Source organism: Anomaloglossus baeobatrachus, chromosome 1 (genome assembly GCF_048569485.1).
Source record: "Anomaloglossus baeobatrachus isolate aAnoBae1 chromosome 1, aAnoBae1.hap1, whole genome shotgun sequence".
Classification (NCBI taxonomy): domain Eukaryota; kingdom Metazoa; phylum Chordata; class Amphibia; order Anura; family Aromobatidae; genus Anomaloglossus; species Anomaloglossus baeobatrachus.
Window position 1 is genome coordinate 116,226,026 of NC_134353.1, and position 16,372 is coordinate 116,242,397.

General features: G+C 46.6%; 1 protein-coding gene across 11 annotated transcripts in view; it reads right to left on the reverse strand.

The window, feature by feature from the left end:
• The window catches only part of APBB2 (amyloid beta precursor protein binding family B member 2), a 556,523-nt gene that overhangs the window by 190,257 nt on the left and 349,894 nt on the right, over window positions 1-16,372 (reverse strand). For 9 of the 11 annotated variants that reach the window (XM_075346992.1, XM_075346981.1, XM_075346987.1 and 6 more), the window contains 3 exons: window positions 12,942-13,004; window positions 12,196-12,281; window positions 8,514-8,574 (listed from right to left, as the gene is read on the reverse strand). In XM_075346992.1, coding sequence (XP_075203107.1) covers window positions 8,514-8,574; window positions 12,196-12,281; window positions 12,942-13,004 — 210 coding nt within the window. The remainder of the gene's footprint in view (window positions 1-8,513; window positions 8,575-12,195; window positions 12,282-12,941; window positions 13,005-16,372) is intronic. The other 2 variants (XM_075346989.1, XM_075346988.1) reach the window with 1 other exon arrangement.

Below are 16,372 nucleotides of genomic sequence, written 5' to 3' on the forward strand. Positions count from 1 at the left end.
GGGGCAGAGCCAGCACGGGGCAAACATGGAGAGCACAGGGGCAAACATGGGGAGCACAGGGGCAAACATGGGGAGCACAGGGGCAAACAGAGCACGGGCCATACAGAGCACAGGGGCAAACATGGAGAGCACGGGGCAAAGAGAGCACGGGGGCAAACATGGAGAGCACGGGGCAAAGAGAGCATGGGGGCAGCCATGGAGAGCACGGGGCAAACAGAGCACGGGGGCAAACATGGAGAGCACGGGGGCAAACAGAGCACGGGGCAAACATGGCTGCAAGGATGGGGGAAATGTGCAAAGATGGGGAGAAACGTGCAAAGAGGGAGAAAAACATGCAAAGATGGGGAAACATGGCTGCAAGGATGGGTGAAACACGCAAGGATGGGGGGAACATGGCTGCAAGGATTCGGGAAAACATGGCTGCAAGGATGGGGGGAAACATGCCAGGATGGGGTACATTTAGCAGGAAGGGGTACATTCACCAGGATGGGGGATACATTTACCAGGATGGGGGGGAAACATGCCAGGATGGGGTACATGAACATGCCAGGATGAGGAAAAATGCCAGGATGGGGAACATTTAGCAGGAAGGGTGACATTTACCAGGATGGGGTACATTTACCAGGAAAGGGGACATTTACCAGGATAAAGGAACATGCCTGGATGAGGTACATTTACCAGGATGGGGTCATTTAACAGCATGGGGGAACATGCCAGGATGGGGTACATTTACCAGGATGGGGGATACATTTACCAGGATGGGGGGAAACATGCCAGGATGGGGTACATGAACATGCCAGGATGAGGAAAAATGCCAGGATGGGGAACATTTAGCAGGAAGGGTGACATTTATCAGGATGGGGTACATTTACAAGGATGGGGTATGTTTACCAGGAAAGGGGACATTTACCAGGATAAGGGAACATGCCTGGATGAGGTACATTTACCAGGATGGGGTACATTTAAAAGGATGGGGTACATTTACCAGGATGGGGTACATTTACCAGGAATGGGGAACATTTACCAGGATGGGGAACATTTACCAGGAATGGGGAACATTTACCAGGAATGAGGAACATTTACCAGAATGGGGAATATGCCGGGATGGGGTACATTTACCAGGATGGGGCCATGATGGGGACAAATATACCAGAATGTAGGAAATATATATCAGGATGGGGGACATATTTACCAGGAAGTGGCCAGGAAGAGGACATAACTACACAATGAAAAGGGAGGGGAGCAACTCACACGTCTTTATGGGATTTCAGGATGTTCAGACTTTGAAATGTAGATGTGGATCACAGGGTGACATCTGACTGCATTCCATGCTAAAATCTCTGTCTAATATGCTGCAATTTTTCCAGAAACATCAATCCAACTGCTGTATCTGGAAAGGGCTCAGCTTTAATGTGTGGTAAGCAAGCATGAGCGTGATGCCCCCTGCTGAAGAGAAGAGAAGACGGCAAAGGTAAGGTTAATATCAACTATTTATATAATAGGATTGGTTGGCACTTCGGAAAAAAAAATGGGTTTAGGGCTACAGTTTGGCCACTCGGCCTGTAAAAGGTTCGCCATGACTGCCCTAGTGTGACAATGAGAAGGCTGTCGAAGGCTGTTGATGTTGAGTGCACTACAATGTTCTCTTCTATTTAGCAGGAACAAATACACATTTTATACTCATACATAATCAAAATGTGGTGTACTTGATGAGGGGGGAGCAATCAAAATGTCTATGACTAAAGAGCCATGTAAATCCAGTACTCCATAAGAGAATATATCTGTTATACTATGTTCCTTTATTAAAGCAAGAATATGTATCATAGTCTACCAGCCAAGTAAAGAGATGAACCGCTTCCATTGCCCACTTGTAAAAGATCTAATTTCAGGGCACCGTAGAGGGGTTGTCCAAGACTTTAACATTGATGGTCATCAATGTCGGATCGGTGGGAGTGCGACACCCAACATAACCACTGATCTGCTGTTCCTGGTGCCGCCACCAGCTGGAACTACTCAGTTGCGGAGCTGCGGAGCACAGCTCTGTCATCGGTATAGTGGCCATGGCTCAGTACTGCACATCCGTTCCCTACTGATTCGAATAAGGACCAGATATGCAGTACCCTGCTTCATCCTCTTTACAGTGGACAGAGCTGTGTTGTGCAGTAATGAAACTGAATAGTTCTTGCAGCCACCAGAACTGGGAGCAACTGATCAGCAGGGGTGCCAGATGTCATACCCTCACCGATCAGACATTGATGACCAATTATAAGGCTACGCCATCAATGTTAAAGTTCCAGACAACAGCAACACAGCTTTTGGTAAGACAAAGTATGATAAGTTACATGTCAAAATCTCTGAAAATGCAAAATCAATCCAAACCATAAACCCTTTACTAAAAGCATACCAGCATCTAGTATGGTACAGATAGAAGGGACTTGGAACCAGACTACACATGGTTGTTTGTACACTGCAACCATGGAGCTGTAGTAGGGGGGAATGTGCCCAAACATGTACATGTACCATGTTTTTTAAACTGGTCAATACTATAAGATGTATGTGTTTGTATCAACAGTTGCCATCTAGTGGCGAGTCGGCTTTAGATTAGACTCTAGATAAGATAGGGTTAAGGAAGTGGAAGGGAGGAGTGGCAGATGGCGGGAAAAAGAACAACAGGGAACTCTCAAGAGGGGACCAGTAGAGAATAGGATTTAAGTGTCAGAAGACTAGGTTTCAGTCCTAGGGCCTGAGATAAACTTGAGAGGTTCAGAGTCTACGGCTCACCCCAACAGGCTTAGATAGTCGTCCACCTAGAAAGCTATTGGGACAAAGGTGAATGGAGTTAGGGGTGAGGAGGCACAGACCCTGGAGCTTGAGGACAAGATACAAGATAGCGAGGGACAGGTCAAGGAGTAGTACCGCACACTGAGAGGAAGGAAGGAAAAGAAGGCTATGTCTGTCATAACTGTGTGACTAATAAAAGTAAACGATTCTTGCTTGCTAAGTGAACTCTGGTGTTCCATGTGTTACTGACTGTCTACGACGACGACTGCCAGCAGAGTATTGGACACCGGTCTGAAGAAACCAGTGAGTGTCATGCACCCCAACCAAAGTCACATCCGCATATACAACTCCTGGCAAAAATTATGGACTCACCTGGCTCTGAGGATGTTCATTCAGTTGTTTACTTTTGTTTAAAAAAAGCAAATCACAGTCATGGCACAAAACTACAGTCATTTCAAATGGCAACTTTCTGGCTTTAAGAAACACTAAAAAAAAATCATGAAAACATAATGTGCTAGCCAGTAACGGTTACTTTTCAAGACCAAACAGGGGGAAAAAATTATGGAATCATGAAAAACAAACAAAAGAACACTCCAATACATCACTAGTATGTTGTTGAACCACCTCCTGGCTTTTATAACAGCTTGCAGTCTCTTAGGCATGGACTTAATGAGTGACAAACAGTACTCTTCATCAATCTGGCTCCAACTTTCTCTGATTGCTGTTGCCAGATCAGCTTTGCAGGTTGGAGCTTGTCATGGACCATTTTCTTCAACTTCCACCAAAGATTTTCAATTGGATTGAGATCCGAACTATTTTCAGGCCATGTCATTGACCTTATGTGTCTTCTTTCAAGGAATGTTTTCACAGTTTTTGCTCTATGGCAGAATGCATTATCATCTTGATAAATAATTTCATCATCCCCAAACATCCTTTCAATTGATGGGATAAAAAAAATGTCCAAAATTTCATTGTAAACGTAAGCATTTATTGAAGATGTAATGACAGCCATCTCCCTAGTGCCTTTACCTGACATGCAGCCCCATATCATTAGTGACTGTGGAAATTTACATGTTCTTTTCAGGCAGTCATCTTTTTATTGTTTAGTGTTTCTGCATGTAAATCCCATTTCTTTAGGTGGTTTCTTACAGTTCGGTCACAGACATTGACTCCAGTTTCCTCCCATTGTTTTGTTGTGCATTTTCTGTTTTGGAGACATATTGCTTTAAGTTTCCTGTCTTGACGCTTTGATGTCTTCTTTGGTCTACCAGTATGTTTGCCTTTAACAACTTTTCAATGTTGTTTGTATTTGGTCCAGATTTTAGACACTGCTGACTGAACAACCAACATTTTTTGCAACTTGCGTAATGATTTACCCTCTTTTAAGAGTTTGATAATCCTCTCCTTTGTTTCAACTGACATCTCTCGTGTTGGAGCCAAGATTGATGTCAGTCCACTTGGTGCAACAGCTCTCCAAGGTGTGATCACTCCTTTTTAGATGCAGACTAATGAGTCACGAACTATAACAATCCCCACACCCAACCACAAAACCCCCCTTTCACTCACGGGCGAGGAGTGTCGCTCGAGAAACCCCGGGATCCGGCCCACCGCTCGAGCCACCACTGAGCAGCTGCCGGACCCGAGCAGAAGGGGTGAGCGCGGTGTGCTGACACCCTCCTCCCCACCCACGACAACTTGGCGTCACGAACAGGATCTTACCGCTCTGCCGTCTGGTAGAGGTGCGCCTTGTTACCGCCGGAGGTATCCGGCAGGAAAATTTCAGAAGCCGCCATCTTTGGCGCGAAAAGTTCCCGCTCGAGCGTCTTCTCGAGCAGTAGAGGCACGAAGGCCAAAACTCCGCCCCGAGAGAGGAGGGGCCGGAAAGAGCTAAGGGGGACGCGATGGCGGCTGGACGCATGTAGCTGCGGCTATAAAAGCAGAGACGCCAGGACTCTGCAGCAATACTGGGTTCCTGGAAGGCACGATTGCCAAGATGTACAACCCAACTCCCAACGAGGAATCCCCCGCGCCCGGCACGGCGACGTGGTTGAGGGACCGGACTGTCCCGCTGAGTAATCGTCTGCAGGCCCATGTGCAACTCCTCCTGGAGGAGTGGGAGACCGACATGGCGGACGTGGTGGCTGCTATGTGGAGACGCGAGGCAGAAGAGGATTTGGAGGAGCGGGTAAGCGACCCACGCCCCTGTATTCCTGAGGGATCGGCCGTTGGAGCTGAGGGGCCCGGCCGGCTTCCGCTCACCCTGCCTCTCTCCCTGCTACCCGTAGTAGCTGCTGCCGCCCCGCCATTAGGCCCGCTACCTGCCCAACCGGTAGCGATACCCTGCCCGGCCGCTCCGGCGGACCAGCCGTCTGCAGACGTCCGGGACGTCCCTGAAGAATACCAGGGGGAACCGCTGGAACCGCGACCCCTTTACAGCATGGTGCCGGAAGTTCCAATAGAGACTGTGCCAGACCCTGTGCCCGAGACCGTGGCCTGGATGAAGGCCCGGGTGATGCAATTCCACCAGCGTCAGCAGGATCAGATCTTCCGGATGATGGAGCAGTGGACCAACGAGATGGAGGAGCTGCTTACAACTGCCCCCAGGTACGGAGGGGGAATGGATGTAGCAGAACCGACTGGTGACCCACGTCCCTATGTCCTACCAGGACCGGCCGCTGCGGCTGAGGGGCCCGGCCTAGTCTCGGTCTGTGCATCGCCCTTGCCGTTACTTATGAGGCGCCTTAATGTCAGCTCGCCTAATCTGCTGCTCCGTGCTACCGGAGAAGGGGCTGAAGTGCTGGATGTTGGAGGCCAGGAGGCTGCGACAGCTGGCGGCAACCCGCCTGACGCAGAAGCACGAGATGACTACTCCGGCCCTAGTTCCGGGTCTGCTGCTGAGTTTGAAGAGGCAAGTGAGCGGTCCCGCTATGTGTGGGACCCCGTGGTTGTCCATACCCCGTGTGCCGGTGGAAATGGGTACCGGGTGCCCCTGTCACCGCAGGCATGTCAGTGAATGTTTGATGTGCCGGTGGCAGAGGATGGGTCCGCCTCAGCAGAAAAGTACGAGTAGGGCAGTGGATGCCCGCTGCAGCAGTCCCCGTTGGGACCACCTTTGTGTTTTTGTTTGAAAGGTTGAAAGTTCTGCAAATGATAAGAAAATGATAATTAACGAACAGTTACCTGATTTGCTCTGTGATTGAACCGGCCGGAGCCGGCACCGTTGTCCCCGTGGGGACCGTTTAAGTTTTGCATGGAGGACTATCTATGGACAAGCCCGTGAACTTGCAGGGCACCACAAACGTTAAGTGGCTTGTAAATATGTTGGTTACCGTTACCGTTTCCGCAATACCGTCTCCGGAGAGGCAGGTTGGAGGGAGGGCCCTGAGCGGAGCAGGCTAGGGCCCAGCCACCAAAGGAACCGGTGGCCACCCTCTGGAGGGGAAGGACAGATCCCGCTCGGGTGACTTGTGCTGGACTGTGGGTCAAAGGGTGCTGCCTGGGTTTTAGGGGCAGCATCAGGGCCAGGTTGCTTGGGTGGGAGAGAGCGGAAACCGTGACCGTACACCGTTGCAACGTTTAAGTAAATGTGCCTCCCGTCTTGGGAAGAGTTTTGATTAAAAATGTTATTTATGTTTGTTTAACCTTGTTACCCCTTTTTACAGAAAAATAAAACCGGTGTAGGACGGCAGCCCGCGGACGGTCTGCATTTTGCTAAGGGGGAATGTGTCGCCCTGGGCAAGCCAGGGGACACGGGTCACAACACCACCACACCCCACACTCCAGGTAGGCACATCAATGCTAACCACAAATCCTTGCTGCCTTCCTCCAGGAGTCTGATGATGCACACCAGGGGGTGGGCCAGGCGGTTGGCCCCGCCCACCAAGGAGCTCACAGCTCTGGAGGCAGGAAGTAACCAGGCAGTTTAGCCCAGGCAGGGCAAGAGTGAAGTTGAGTTAAGTAGAGGAGTTAAGAAAGTGAAAGTGAAAGTAGAGAAGTGGAAAAAGGAGGAAAGCAAGTGAAGTGACAGTGAAGAAAGACAGCCTGAAGGGTCCAGCTTTGTGGAGGGCCAGATCAGCAAGGTCAGCGACGGCGGTGACTGTCTGGAGGGGGACCGTTTGGAAGTTCCTGGAAGGACCCCGTTGGCTGTGTGCCCGGTGGTCTGGAGCAGTGTTCCGAAGGACAGTCAGCACCAGGGCAGGGGCCTTTCGGACCCCGGCAAGGCTAGGAGTCGCCAAATTTGCCGAATCCGTCAGTGACGGGGACGCAGATCCCCCAACAACCAAGTCCCGATTGAAGGCAACAGCCCAACCCGTATTGGAGAGACACCGCCACCGCCACGGCACCAGTTTCTCAGGGCCAGCGCCTGCGGGCAAAGTGTAGAGCTCCTCCGGCCCAGATTGCAGTCGGGGAGCGGGTAACCGGAGGGAATCCACCGCTACCACAAGTCAAACATAGGTGCAAGGAAGAGGGACATCACCGTCACCTACCGGGAGTGCAGGTGCAGCCGTCTGTGGGACCGTCCTACCAGCCGTTTGGTTTACCGTACAAACTGTGTCCGTGTCTCAGGCTGAGTGAGTACCACAGTGCCGCAAGGCACAGCGCTGCCCCCGCGTCCCTGTGCCCATCAGGCCCCGCACCTACTTCTCCATCACCGGGCCCCGGGATCACCAACCCCTACCCACGGAGGGGCAACACAACAACTGGCTGCTCCGCATCACCATCCCCGGGAGCCCCATATTGAGCAGCGGTGGTGAAATCACCACAACCGTGGGTGGCGTCACGAACTATAACAATCCCCACACCCAACCACAAAACCCCCCTTTCACTCACGGGCGAGGAGTGTCGCTCGAGAAACCCCGGGATCCGGCCCACCGCTCGAGCCACCACTGAGCAGCTGCCGGACCCGAGCAGAAGGGGTGAGCGCGGTGTGCTGACACCCTCCTCCCCGCCCGCGACATTAGTTTTGAGAATAAAAATTTACATGATGATTCCATAATTTTTTCTTCATAATTGAGTAATTCCATAATTTTTCCCCGTTTGGTTTTGAAAAGTGACTGTTACTGGCTAGCACATTATGTTTTCATGATTTTTTTTAGTGTTTCTTAGCGCCAGAAAGTTGCCATTTGAAATTACTTTAGTTTTGTGCCATGTCTGTGATCTGCTTTTTTTAAACAAAAGTAAACACCTGAATGAACATTCTCAAAGCCAGGTGATTCTAAAATTTTTGCCAGGGGTTGTAGAATCTCTTGATCGAAGGAGCGCGGTGCCCGAGCGGCCCGATGCCCCACTCCTTCAGAGCCACAAATTATAGATCGTCATAGGTCTATAGGTATACATGTAATTTAATCTGGACTATTTGTAAAACCTCCATTTTGGTGAGAACCATTAAAAAATGATTGTATAAATGCAATTACCCTCTCAATAGCAAATGAGAAATCTGAGCAACATAGCTTTACTTTTAGGATCATAAGGGGAACATGGCTCCAGAGATGCATGGGAAGTATGGATTTTGCTTGGAGAAGCAATTCAGAGGATTCAGATACTTTATTGTATACTTTTACTTGTTTTTTGCTTGCACATTTGTTGGGTAGCTTTGCTTTTTTTATTACATTGCTCTTTTTTTCACGTATCTAACATTTTATAACTCTTTGAATTTAGAAGCAAAGGTTACCCCATATACAGATCACATTAAGTGCAATGAGCATCTAAGCAGTTGATATGTCACCACTAACCTTGGCTTCGGGGTCACTGTTGATGCTGGATGAGTCATCTTCATCAGACTGAGGCCCATTTCTAGGGAAGACAATGAGTGATGGTAAGTTTAGTGTAGAAATATTGACTTAGAATAAAAGGAGACATTACTGTACCATAAAAAAAAAACCTGTGCCACCCATCCAGCTACTTTGCACAATTCTTCCTCTTCTCTACAAGTGTCTGAGATAAATACAGAGTTATAGGGTTAAAAGGCGACACTACCCAAGTATAAGATTCATCCAACGACCAGGAACAAAAGGCGGCCTATAAATATGTGTGTACCCACTACTACAAAAAATATTCATGTTCTCTTACTTCTTTATTAAAAAAAATGCTTACTAAAAAAGAAGACGTGTAAAAAATTGTTTACAGTTTCCTAGCTTCGCTATGTGATGTCAATCACGTACATAACTGAGTTGATTATTGGTACTGTTCTAACTGTAGCTTGACATAAAACAATAAACCAATAATAAAAAGCAATAATAAAAATACTCTTGAGGCTATACAATATGGAACAGATCTTACGGTAATGTGTCTGTGAATGGTAAGTTAGGCCAATGACACTACTGATTTTATAGCTGCACTTTGTGCCTAGCATGCAATACCAAATAAAAAATGGGGAAAGCTAATTGATTGTTGGGGGTCCAAATTTTGAAACTTCCAGTAACCCCAAGAACTGGTCTCTAAATGGAGCAGAAAACCACCTGCCTAACTTCCCCTCCAGTAGTTGTTTATGTGACTGCCAGAGAAAACTGAGCATAGCCATCGGTTATTTACCGCAGACAGAAATAGAGAGAGGCAACAGAGAGAGAGAGAGGCAGACAGAAAGAGACAGGGAAACAGAGAGAGGCAGACAGGGAGAGAGAGGCAGACAGGGAGAGAGACAGACAGAGAGAGAAAGACAGTCAGAGACAGACAGAGAGGGAGACAGTTAAGCGGGCTTTACACGCTGCGACATCGCTAATGCGGAGTCGTTGGGGTCACGGAATTGATGACGCACATCCGGCCGCATTAGCGATGCCGTTGCGTGTGACACCGATAAGCGATTTTGCATCGTTGCAAAAACGTGCAAAATCGCTGACATGGGGGTCCATTCTCAAATCTCGTTACTGCAGCAGTAACGAGGTTGTTCGTCGCTCCTGCGGCAGCACACATCGCTGCGTGTGACGCCGCAGGAACGAGGAAGCTCCCCTTACCTGCCTCCCGGCCGCTATGAGGAAGGAAGGAGGTGGGCGGGATGTTACGTCCCGCTCAGCTCCGCCCCTCCGCTGCTATTGGGCGGCGGTTCAGTGACGTCGCTGTGACGCCGCAAGGCCCGCCCCCTTAGAAAGGAGGCGGTTCGCCCGTCACAGCGACGTCGCCGGACAGGTATGTATGTGTGACGGCTGTTGTGCGGCACGGGCAGCGATTTGCCCGTGTCGCGCAACAGATGGGGGCGGGTACCCACACTAGCGATATCGGGACAGATATCGCAGTGTGTAAAGTAGCCTATAGAGAGGGAGGGAGAGAATAAGAGGCCCTTTGCACACTACGACATCGCAAGCCGATGCTGTGATGCCGAGCGCAATAGTCCCCGCCCCCGTCGCAGCTGCGATATCTTGTGATAGCTGCCATAGCGAACATTATCGGTACATCAGCTTCACATGCACTCACCTGCCCTGCGACGTCGCTCTGGCCGGCGACCCGCCTCCTTCCTAAGGGGGCGGGGCGTGCGGCGTCATAGGGACGTCACACAACAGGCGGCCAATAGAAGCGGAGGGGCGGAGATGAGCGGGACGTAAACATCCCGCCCACCTCCTTCCTTCCGCATAGCCGGCCGGAACGCAGGTAGGAGATGTTCCTCACTCCTGCGGCTTCACACGCAGCGATGTGTGCTGCCGCAGGAACGAGGAACAACATTGTAACATTGGTCTTTCCAAATTCATGGAAATGACCGAGGCTACACCGATGATACGATTACGACGCTTTTGTGCTCGTTAATCGTATTAAAAATGCTTTACACACTACGATGTCGAGAGCGACGCCGGAAGTGCGTCACTTTCGATTTGACCCCACCGACATTGCACCTGCGATGTCGTAGTGTGCAAAGTGCCCCTAAGTTACTATCCCAGGCAATGACGGGTACTACAGCTAGTCAATGTATAAAAAGCGGAAGTCAAGCAGGTGCTTGTCTGCTCCATTTAGACAGCGCAGAGCCTGACTCATGGACTTCAGAGCCCCTAGTTAATGATAGGAAATAACTTTTGAGTCTTGGAATAACCCTTTAAGTGAAACTAGTAGAACCCAGAACCGTAATTTTTTTTATTGTGTGTTAAATATTCATGTATTGTGGTTTAAAATTTGATTTATCTTTAATTTACAATAATTTTATGTCAAAATGGTCCCTTGAAAAATAAGCAGATTGCACCACTAGGACTCCAAGTGATCTGCTGTAATCTTTTGGGGACTCTGGAAAAAAATGTTCAATTTTTTTGCAGTGACCCCAAAGGTGAAATAAAGCATTACACGGTGCTTTTTGTATTATATGACAGGTCAGTTTAATTCATAGAGGATTTAGGGTGCTTCTACATTTGATGATCTTGCAGCTTAAAAATCTGTTGCTGGGCAGTTGTTTACAAGCCTGTTTACACTGGCTGAGAGCGCTTCAGAGGCACACTGATGAGTAACACATTACAGTGCACATAGGCTGCTGTTCTTAAAGTGCGCATAGGCTGCCATTCTTCTCGATACCACTAATATTGTGTACACATGATGATGTGCTGCCGAGAACAATGATCTTTTGAGTATCCAAAAGCTCAATTCAGACTTTGCTCAATTCAGACTTTGCTTGTCTATCAGCTGATTGGCAGCCTGTTTGCACTGCATGATTATTGGGAAATTAGCTTGATTACAATATTAGTGTAAATGCACCTTAAAGAGGACCAACCACCAGGATTTTCATATATAAACTAAAGCCAGTGCTATACTGGCGCTATCATGCCGATTCTGTACATACCTTTAGTTGTGAGATCGGATGTATACTTTCTGAAATATAGGCAAGTAAAGTTTGTGAAATACACTGTTAATTGATTGATAGGTTCAATGGAATATCTAATAGGTGGGTCGCGTTTTGCTAATTATTCCCGTCCCTGTCTACTTTCCTATCTTTCCTCCTCCATGTCTTTTCTCCTTCCTTCCTCCACCTGTAATAACAGACAGCGGAGGAAGGACAGGTAGGCAGACAGAGGCGGGAATAACTAGCAAAACCCGACCCACCTATTAGATATTCCATTCCATAGCATCGATCAATCAAATCACAAACGTTTCTGGCCTATATTTCAGAAAGTATACATCCGATCTCACAGCTACAGGTATGTATAGAATCAGCATCATAGTACCAGTATAGCACTGGCTTTAGGTTATATATGAAAATCCTGGTGGTTGGTCCTCTAAGTTTCTCCACAAACATCATGTCTCCCTAACTCAGAATCTCCCAATGAGATAGCTCAAATTGGTATTTAAACCGCTCAACTTTGAGGCCAACACTATCCCAAAGCAGGAATAGTGAATATATATATATATTATTTTGTCGCTCCAAAACATTTCCATCCACAAAACTGTAATATATGACAAATTCTTTATTGCGATATTCAGTATAAAATATGTAAATCTATTCCTTGCCTTAATTTTAAAGAAGCGTAGCGTAAGGTAGCTCCTTCAAACTCCTTCAGACTTGGATCCGGGTTGACTGTGGCGGCATGTAAGTCCTACAGATAAACACACTTAACATTAGAATAAAATAGTCAACAATCACTTGATAAGTTTGTGAAGAAATTGGGGGCTGAAGACAGTGATCCATATTTACTAGTGAATAAAACAGGGCCATGTGTGGAAGCAAAGCAGAAGGAGGCATATACATCAAAAAGCCATATATGCCACACATGAGATAGACATCAGTGTGTGTGTATTTTCATATATGTGAGTAATTCATCATGCGGTGATAAATCTATCATTGTCTGAAGTAGCTGCCCCGGTGGAATACCATTGAATGAAGAATACTTATCTCATATGACATAGAGAAGGCCATTTGATGAATATGCTTCTCACAAGCCCCAGTTTGCATTGTGGCAATGTAAATATGGCACAACACGTTTCCCTCCAAGCAAAAGCAGCATACATAGGAGACTGGTAACAGATAGGGCCATGCACTTTATGCTGGTGAGGTAGTGATCATCTACCGGTCTGGGCCAAGCATTGAACGGAAAAATGAACCATTGAGTCAAAGTAGGAACTCCGGAGCGAGAGCACCGCGCCTGCTTTGTTGTCTCTCCCGCCTGCTTTATGAATGGTAATTGTGAAAGTAACAGCCACTGCCATGCAAACAAGAAAGAAAGGTTACACGTTGAATTGTCTGACCAGATACTTGCCTTCCAAATGTCAACATTTATCTTTCCCCCATTCAGAACAGCAAAATCACTCCATAGCTGTTTCTAGGCATACAATTATTCACAAGGTAGAAGCACATTCATAAATAGAAAGGAAAAAAGGGAATAAAAAAATAACAAAAAACAAAACACAAGACAACATTGTTAGCACATTTTTACTGGGCGAGTTTAGGATCAGTAGCGTCGTAATGGGGAATTATCACAAGACTTTACTGAAATATGTCATCGCCATTATTCACCGGCTCATTCTGATTGTAAGCAAACCGCATTCCAACAACACATCCCTGCGCGCTACAGCAACAGCCACTGATCGCCTGCTTGCTTACACTGCGCTACAGCAACAGCCACTGATCGCCTGCTTGCTTACACTGCGCTACAGCAACAGCCACTGATCGCCTGCTTGCTTACACTGCGCTACAGCAACAGCCACTGATCACCTGCTTGCTTACACTGCGCTACAGCAACAGCCACTGATCGCCTGCTTGCTTACACTGCGCTACAGTAACAGCCACTGATCATCTGCTTGCTTACACTGCGCTACAGCAACAGCCACTGATCGCCTGCTTGCTTACACTGCGCTACAGTAACAGCCACTGATCATCTGCTTGCTTACACTGCGCTACAGCAACAGCCACTGATCGCCTGCTTGCTTACACTGCGCTACAGCAACAGTCACTGATCACCTGCTTGCTTACACTGCGCTACAGCAACAGCCACTGATCGCCTGCTTGCTTACACTGCGCTACAGCAACAGCCACTGATCGCCTGCTTGCTTACACTGCGCTACAGTAACAGCCACTGATCATCTGCTTGCTTACACTGCGCTACAGCAACAGCCACTGATCGCCTGCTTGCTTACACTGCGCTACAGCAACAGCCACTGATCGCCTGCTTGCTTACACTGCGCTACAGCAACAGCCACTGATCGCCTGCTTGCTTACACTGCGCTACAGCAACAGCCACTGATCGTCTGCTTGCTTACACTGCACTACAGTAACAGCCACTGATCGCCTGCTTGCTTACACTAGAAGCCTAAATTCTGACTATGCTATAAATGTATAATAGATATAGAATCCACCAATGCGATGTGCATGTATCTCAGGACTGGGAGCCCATCACATCAGTGAAGAGGTGGCCGTAAATCCAATACCAATTAATGGAAATTCCGTCCATCTCTCCACTGACTGCCAAGCCAGCGTAAGGAGACTTATAGGCCATGCAATGCTCCTCCAGGAAATTAAATATGCAAAAAGCCTCTTCAAAGAGGATTAGAAAAGAAATTCTATTGCCACCTATTGGGAAAGCAATCCTAAAAGCAGATATTGATCCTTGCCACATGATTTAGGATTTGAAGCCAAACCAGACACTGCATTTGCAAACACGTATTTCGGGGTGTTTGCCACTCTTCAGTTCAATGCAGGATATCTGATTTGGCTAGGTAATAAGCATCTATGGCCAGGCTCATTAAAGGGTAGATATTAACTTTTTAGAATTGCTACTTCCAATAGGTGGCGCTAGAGTTCAAGTTGCCTTCCTCTCTGAAGAGGCTTTTTGAATATTTAAATTACCAGATGAGCCTCGCGAGGTCTATTAGTCTCCTTACGATGGCTGAGCACTCTCCATAAGGAGAACGAACCTCATTAGGCCCTCAGTCAGAGGTCCCCACAATAAAAGATATTCTCCTTAGTTTTTCTCTAATAGGAGAGGGTCTAAATGAAGAGGGCTCTCTCTTAAAACAAAAATGGGTGTGTTTCTGTTCTCATTAAAGAGTATCTATCATAGTGTATGTATAAATGCTGTACATTATTACACAGATCTATTAAACCTGAAGCCGGTGTACTTATTGTGAAAATCAGTGTAAAAATAGCTGTATATAGTATTTAAATATTTTTCTTCTTGATATTAATTGTATTGTGGATTCTGGAGACATACCATATCTGATTTAGTGGCTTAATATAACAATGACTTTTTCGCCAATTTCTCATTCCAGGTTTGTGTGAAGGGCAGCATGGTGGCTCAGTGGTTAGCATTGTTGCTTAGCAGCGCTGGGTTCCTGGGACCAAAACCCACCAAGGACAATATGGAGTTATATAAAAGAATAAAATATCCTCTTAAATGGAATCTGTCTGCAGGTTTTTGCTACCTCATCTGAGAGCAGCATGATGTAGGCAAAGAGATCCTGAATGCAATAATGTATCACTTAGATTACTGGGTGTAGCCATTCTGACACAATCAGAAGTTTTAGATTTGGCCAGTAGTAGAGCTGAGAGACCTTTCTCATCCACATCAGGCTCTCTACATATAATATCTATATTTAATGAGCTACTAATCACAGCAGGCGGTGTGCCTGACTAGCTGGCCTCTAACTTACATAGTGCAGCAATGACAATCTCCTGAAGCTAAAACATATGTTGCAGGTACACAATAGCACAAAGTGCAGTAAGAGACTCTTCCTGAAATCTGTGTGTTAACCCCTGCAGCGTGCTGTCCTCATTACATACCAAAAACCTGCTGACAGATTCCTTTTAACGTTTTCTTTTTTTTTTCTTTTTAATCGAATGCTGAATAAATTAACCCAGGTTAACAAATTTAATGTAAAGTCTCATGATAGTTTCCATTGTACGCACACATGCACACAGCCAATAATTCCTTCAGCTTGATTTTCTCTCAGTACTTTTATAGAAGTAAATCAATTTAAAGGAGTTGTGGATTAAAAAAACATGACAATTTTCCTCCAAAAATGTTGCCACATGTGTCCACGGGTATTGTGTGATATTGGAGTTTATCTCCATTCACGTCAACAGACTTAAAATGTAATACCACACAGTTGATGGGCATGAGTGGTGACGTTTTTTGGAAGAAAGCAAATTTTTTTTCAAAGATAAAATATATTTAATTGGATTAACCAAATTAGTATAGATTTCAGCAAATTACTCAGGGTTTCTGCTCTTTTGCCTCTCAAAATATTTTTGGATAGAGTGATCAACACCATTAAAGGGGTTATTCCCGTCTGACTCCATATCAGTTAAGGCTCAGTAAAGGGCAACCTTCTGGACCACCGGGAGTCCTAAGGATGAAGGGGCTGCACAGTCGTGCTCTTGGCCACCCATCAGTGAAGAGAGCTGCACCCCCACCATAAAAATAATATTCTATTTCTAGAACAATATGATATATAAGAAAGTATAATTATTTTTGACTAAAATACCAAACAATAATTCTTACAAAAAATAGATGATGTTCGTTGTGATTAAATAATAACTTACTGAGCCACGTCTACAAAATACATATGCCCCAATTCATCAAACCTGGCAAAATTCATGCCAGTCTTGAGGAAGCGTGTTGGAGTCAGAGGAGCCTGATTAATTAAAGAAGTGTTTCACCCATATTTATTATTTGCTAGATCAATATTATGT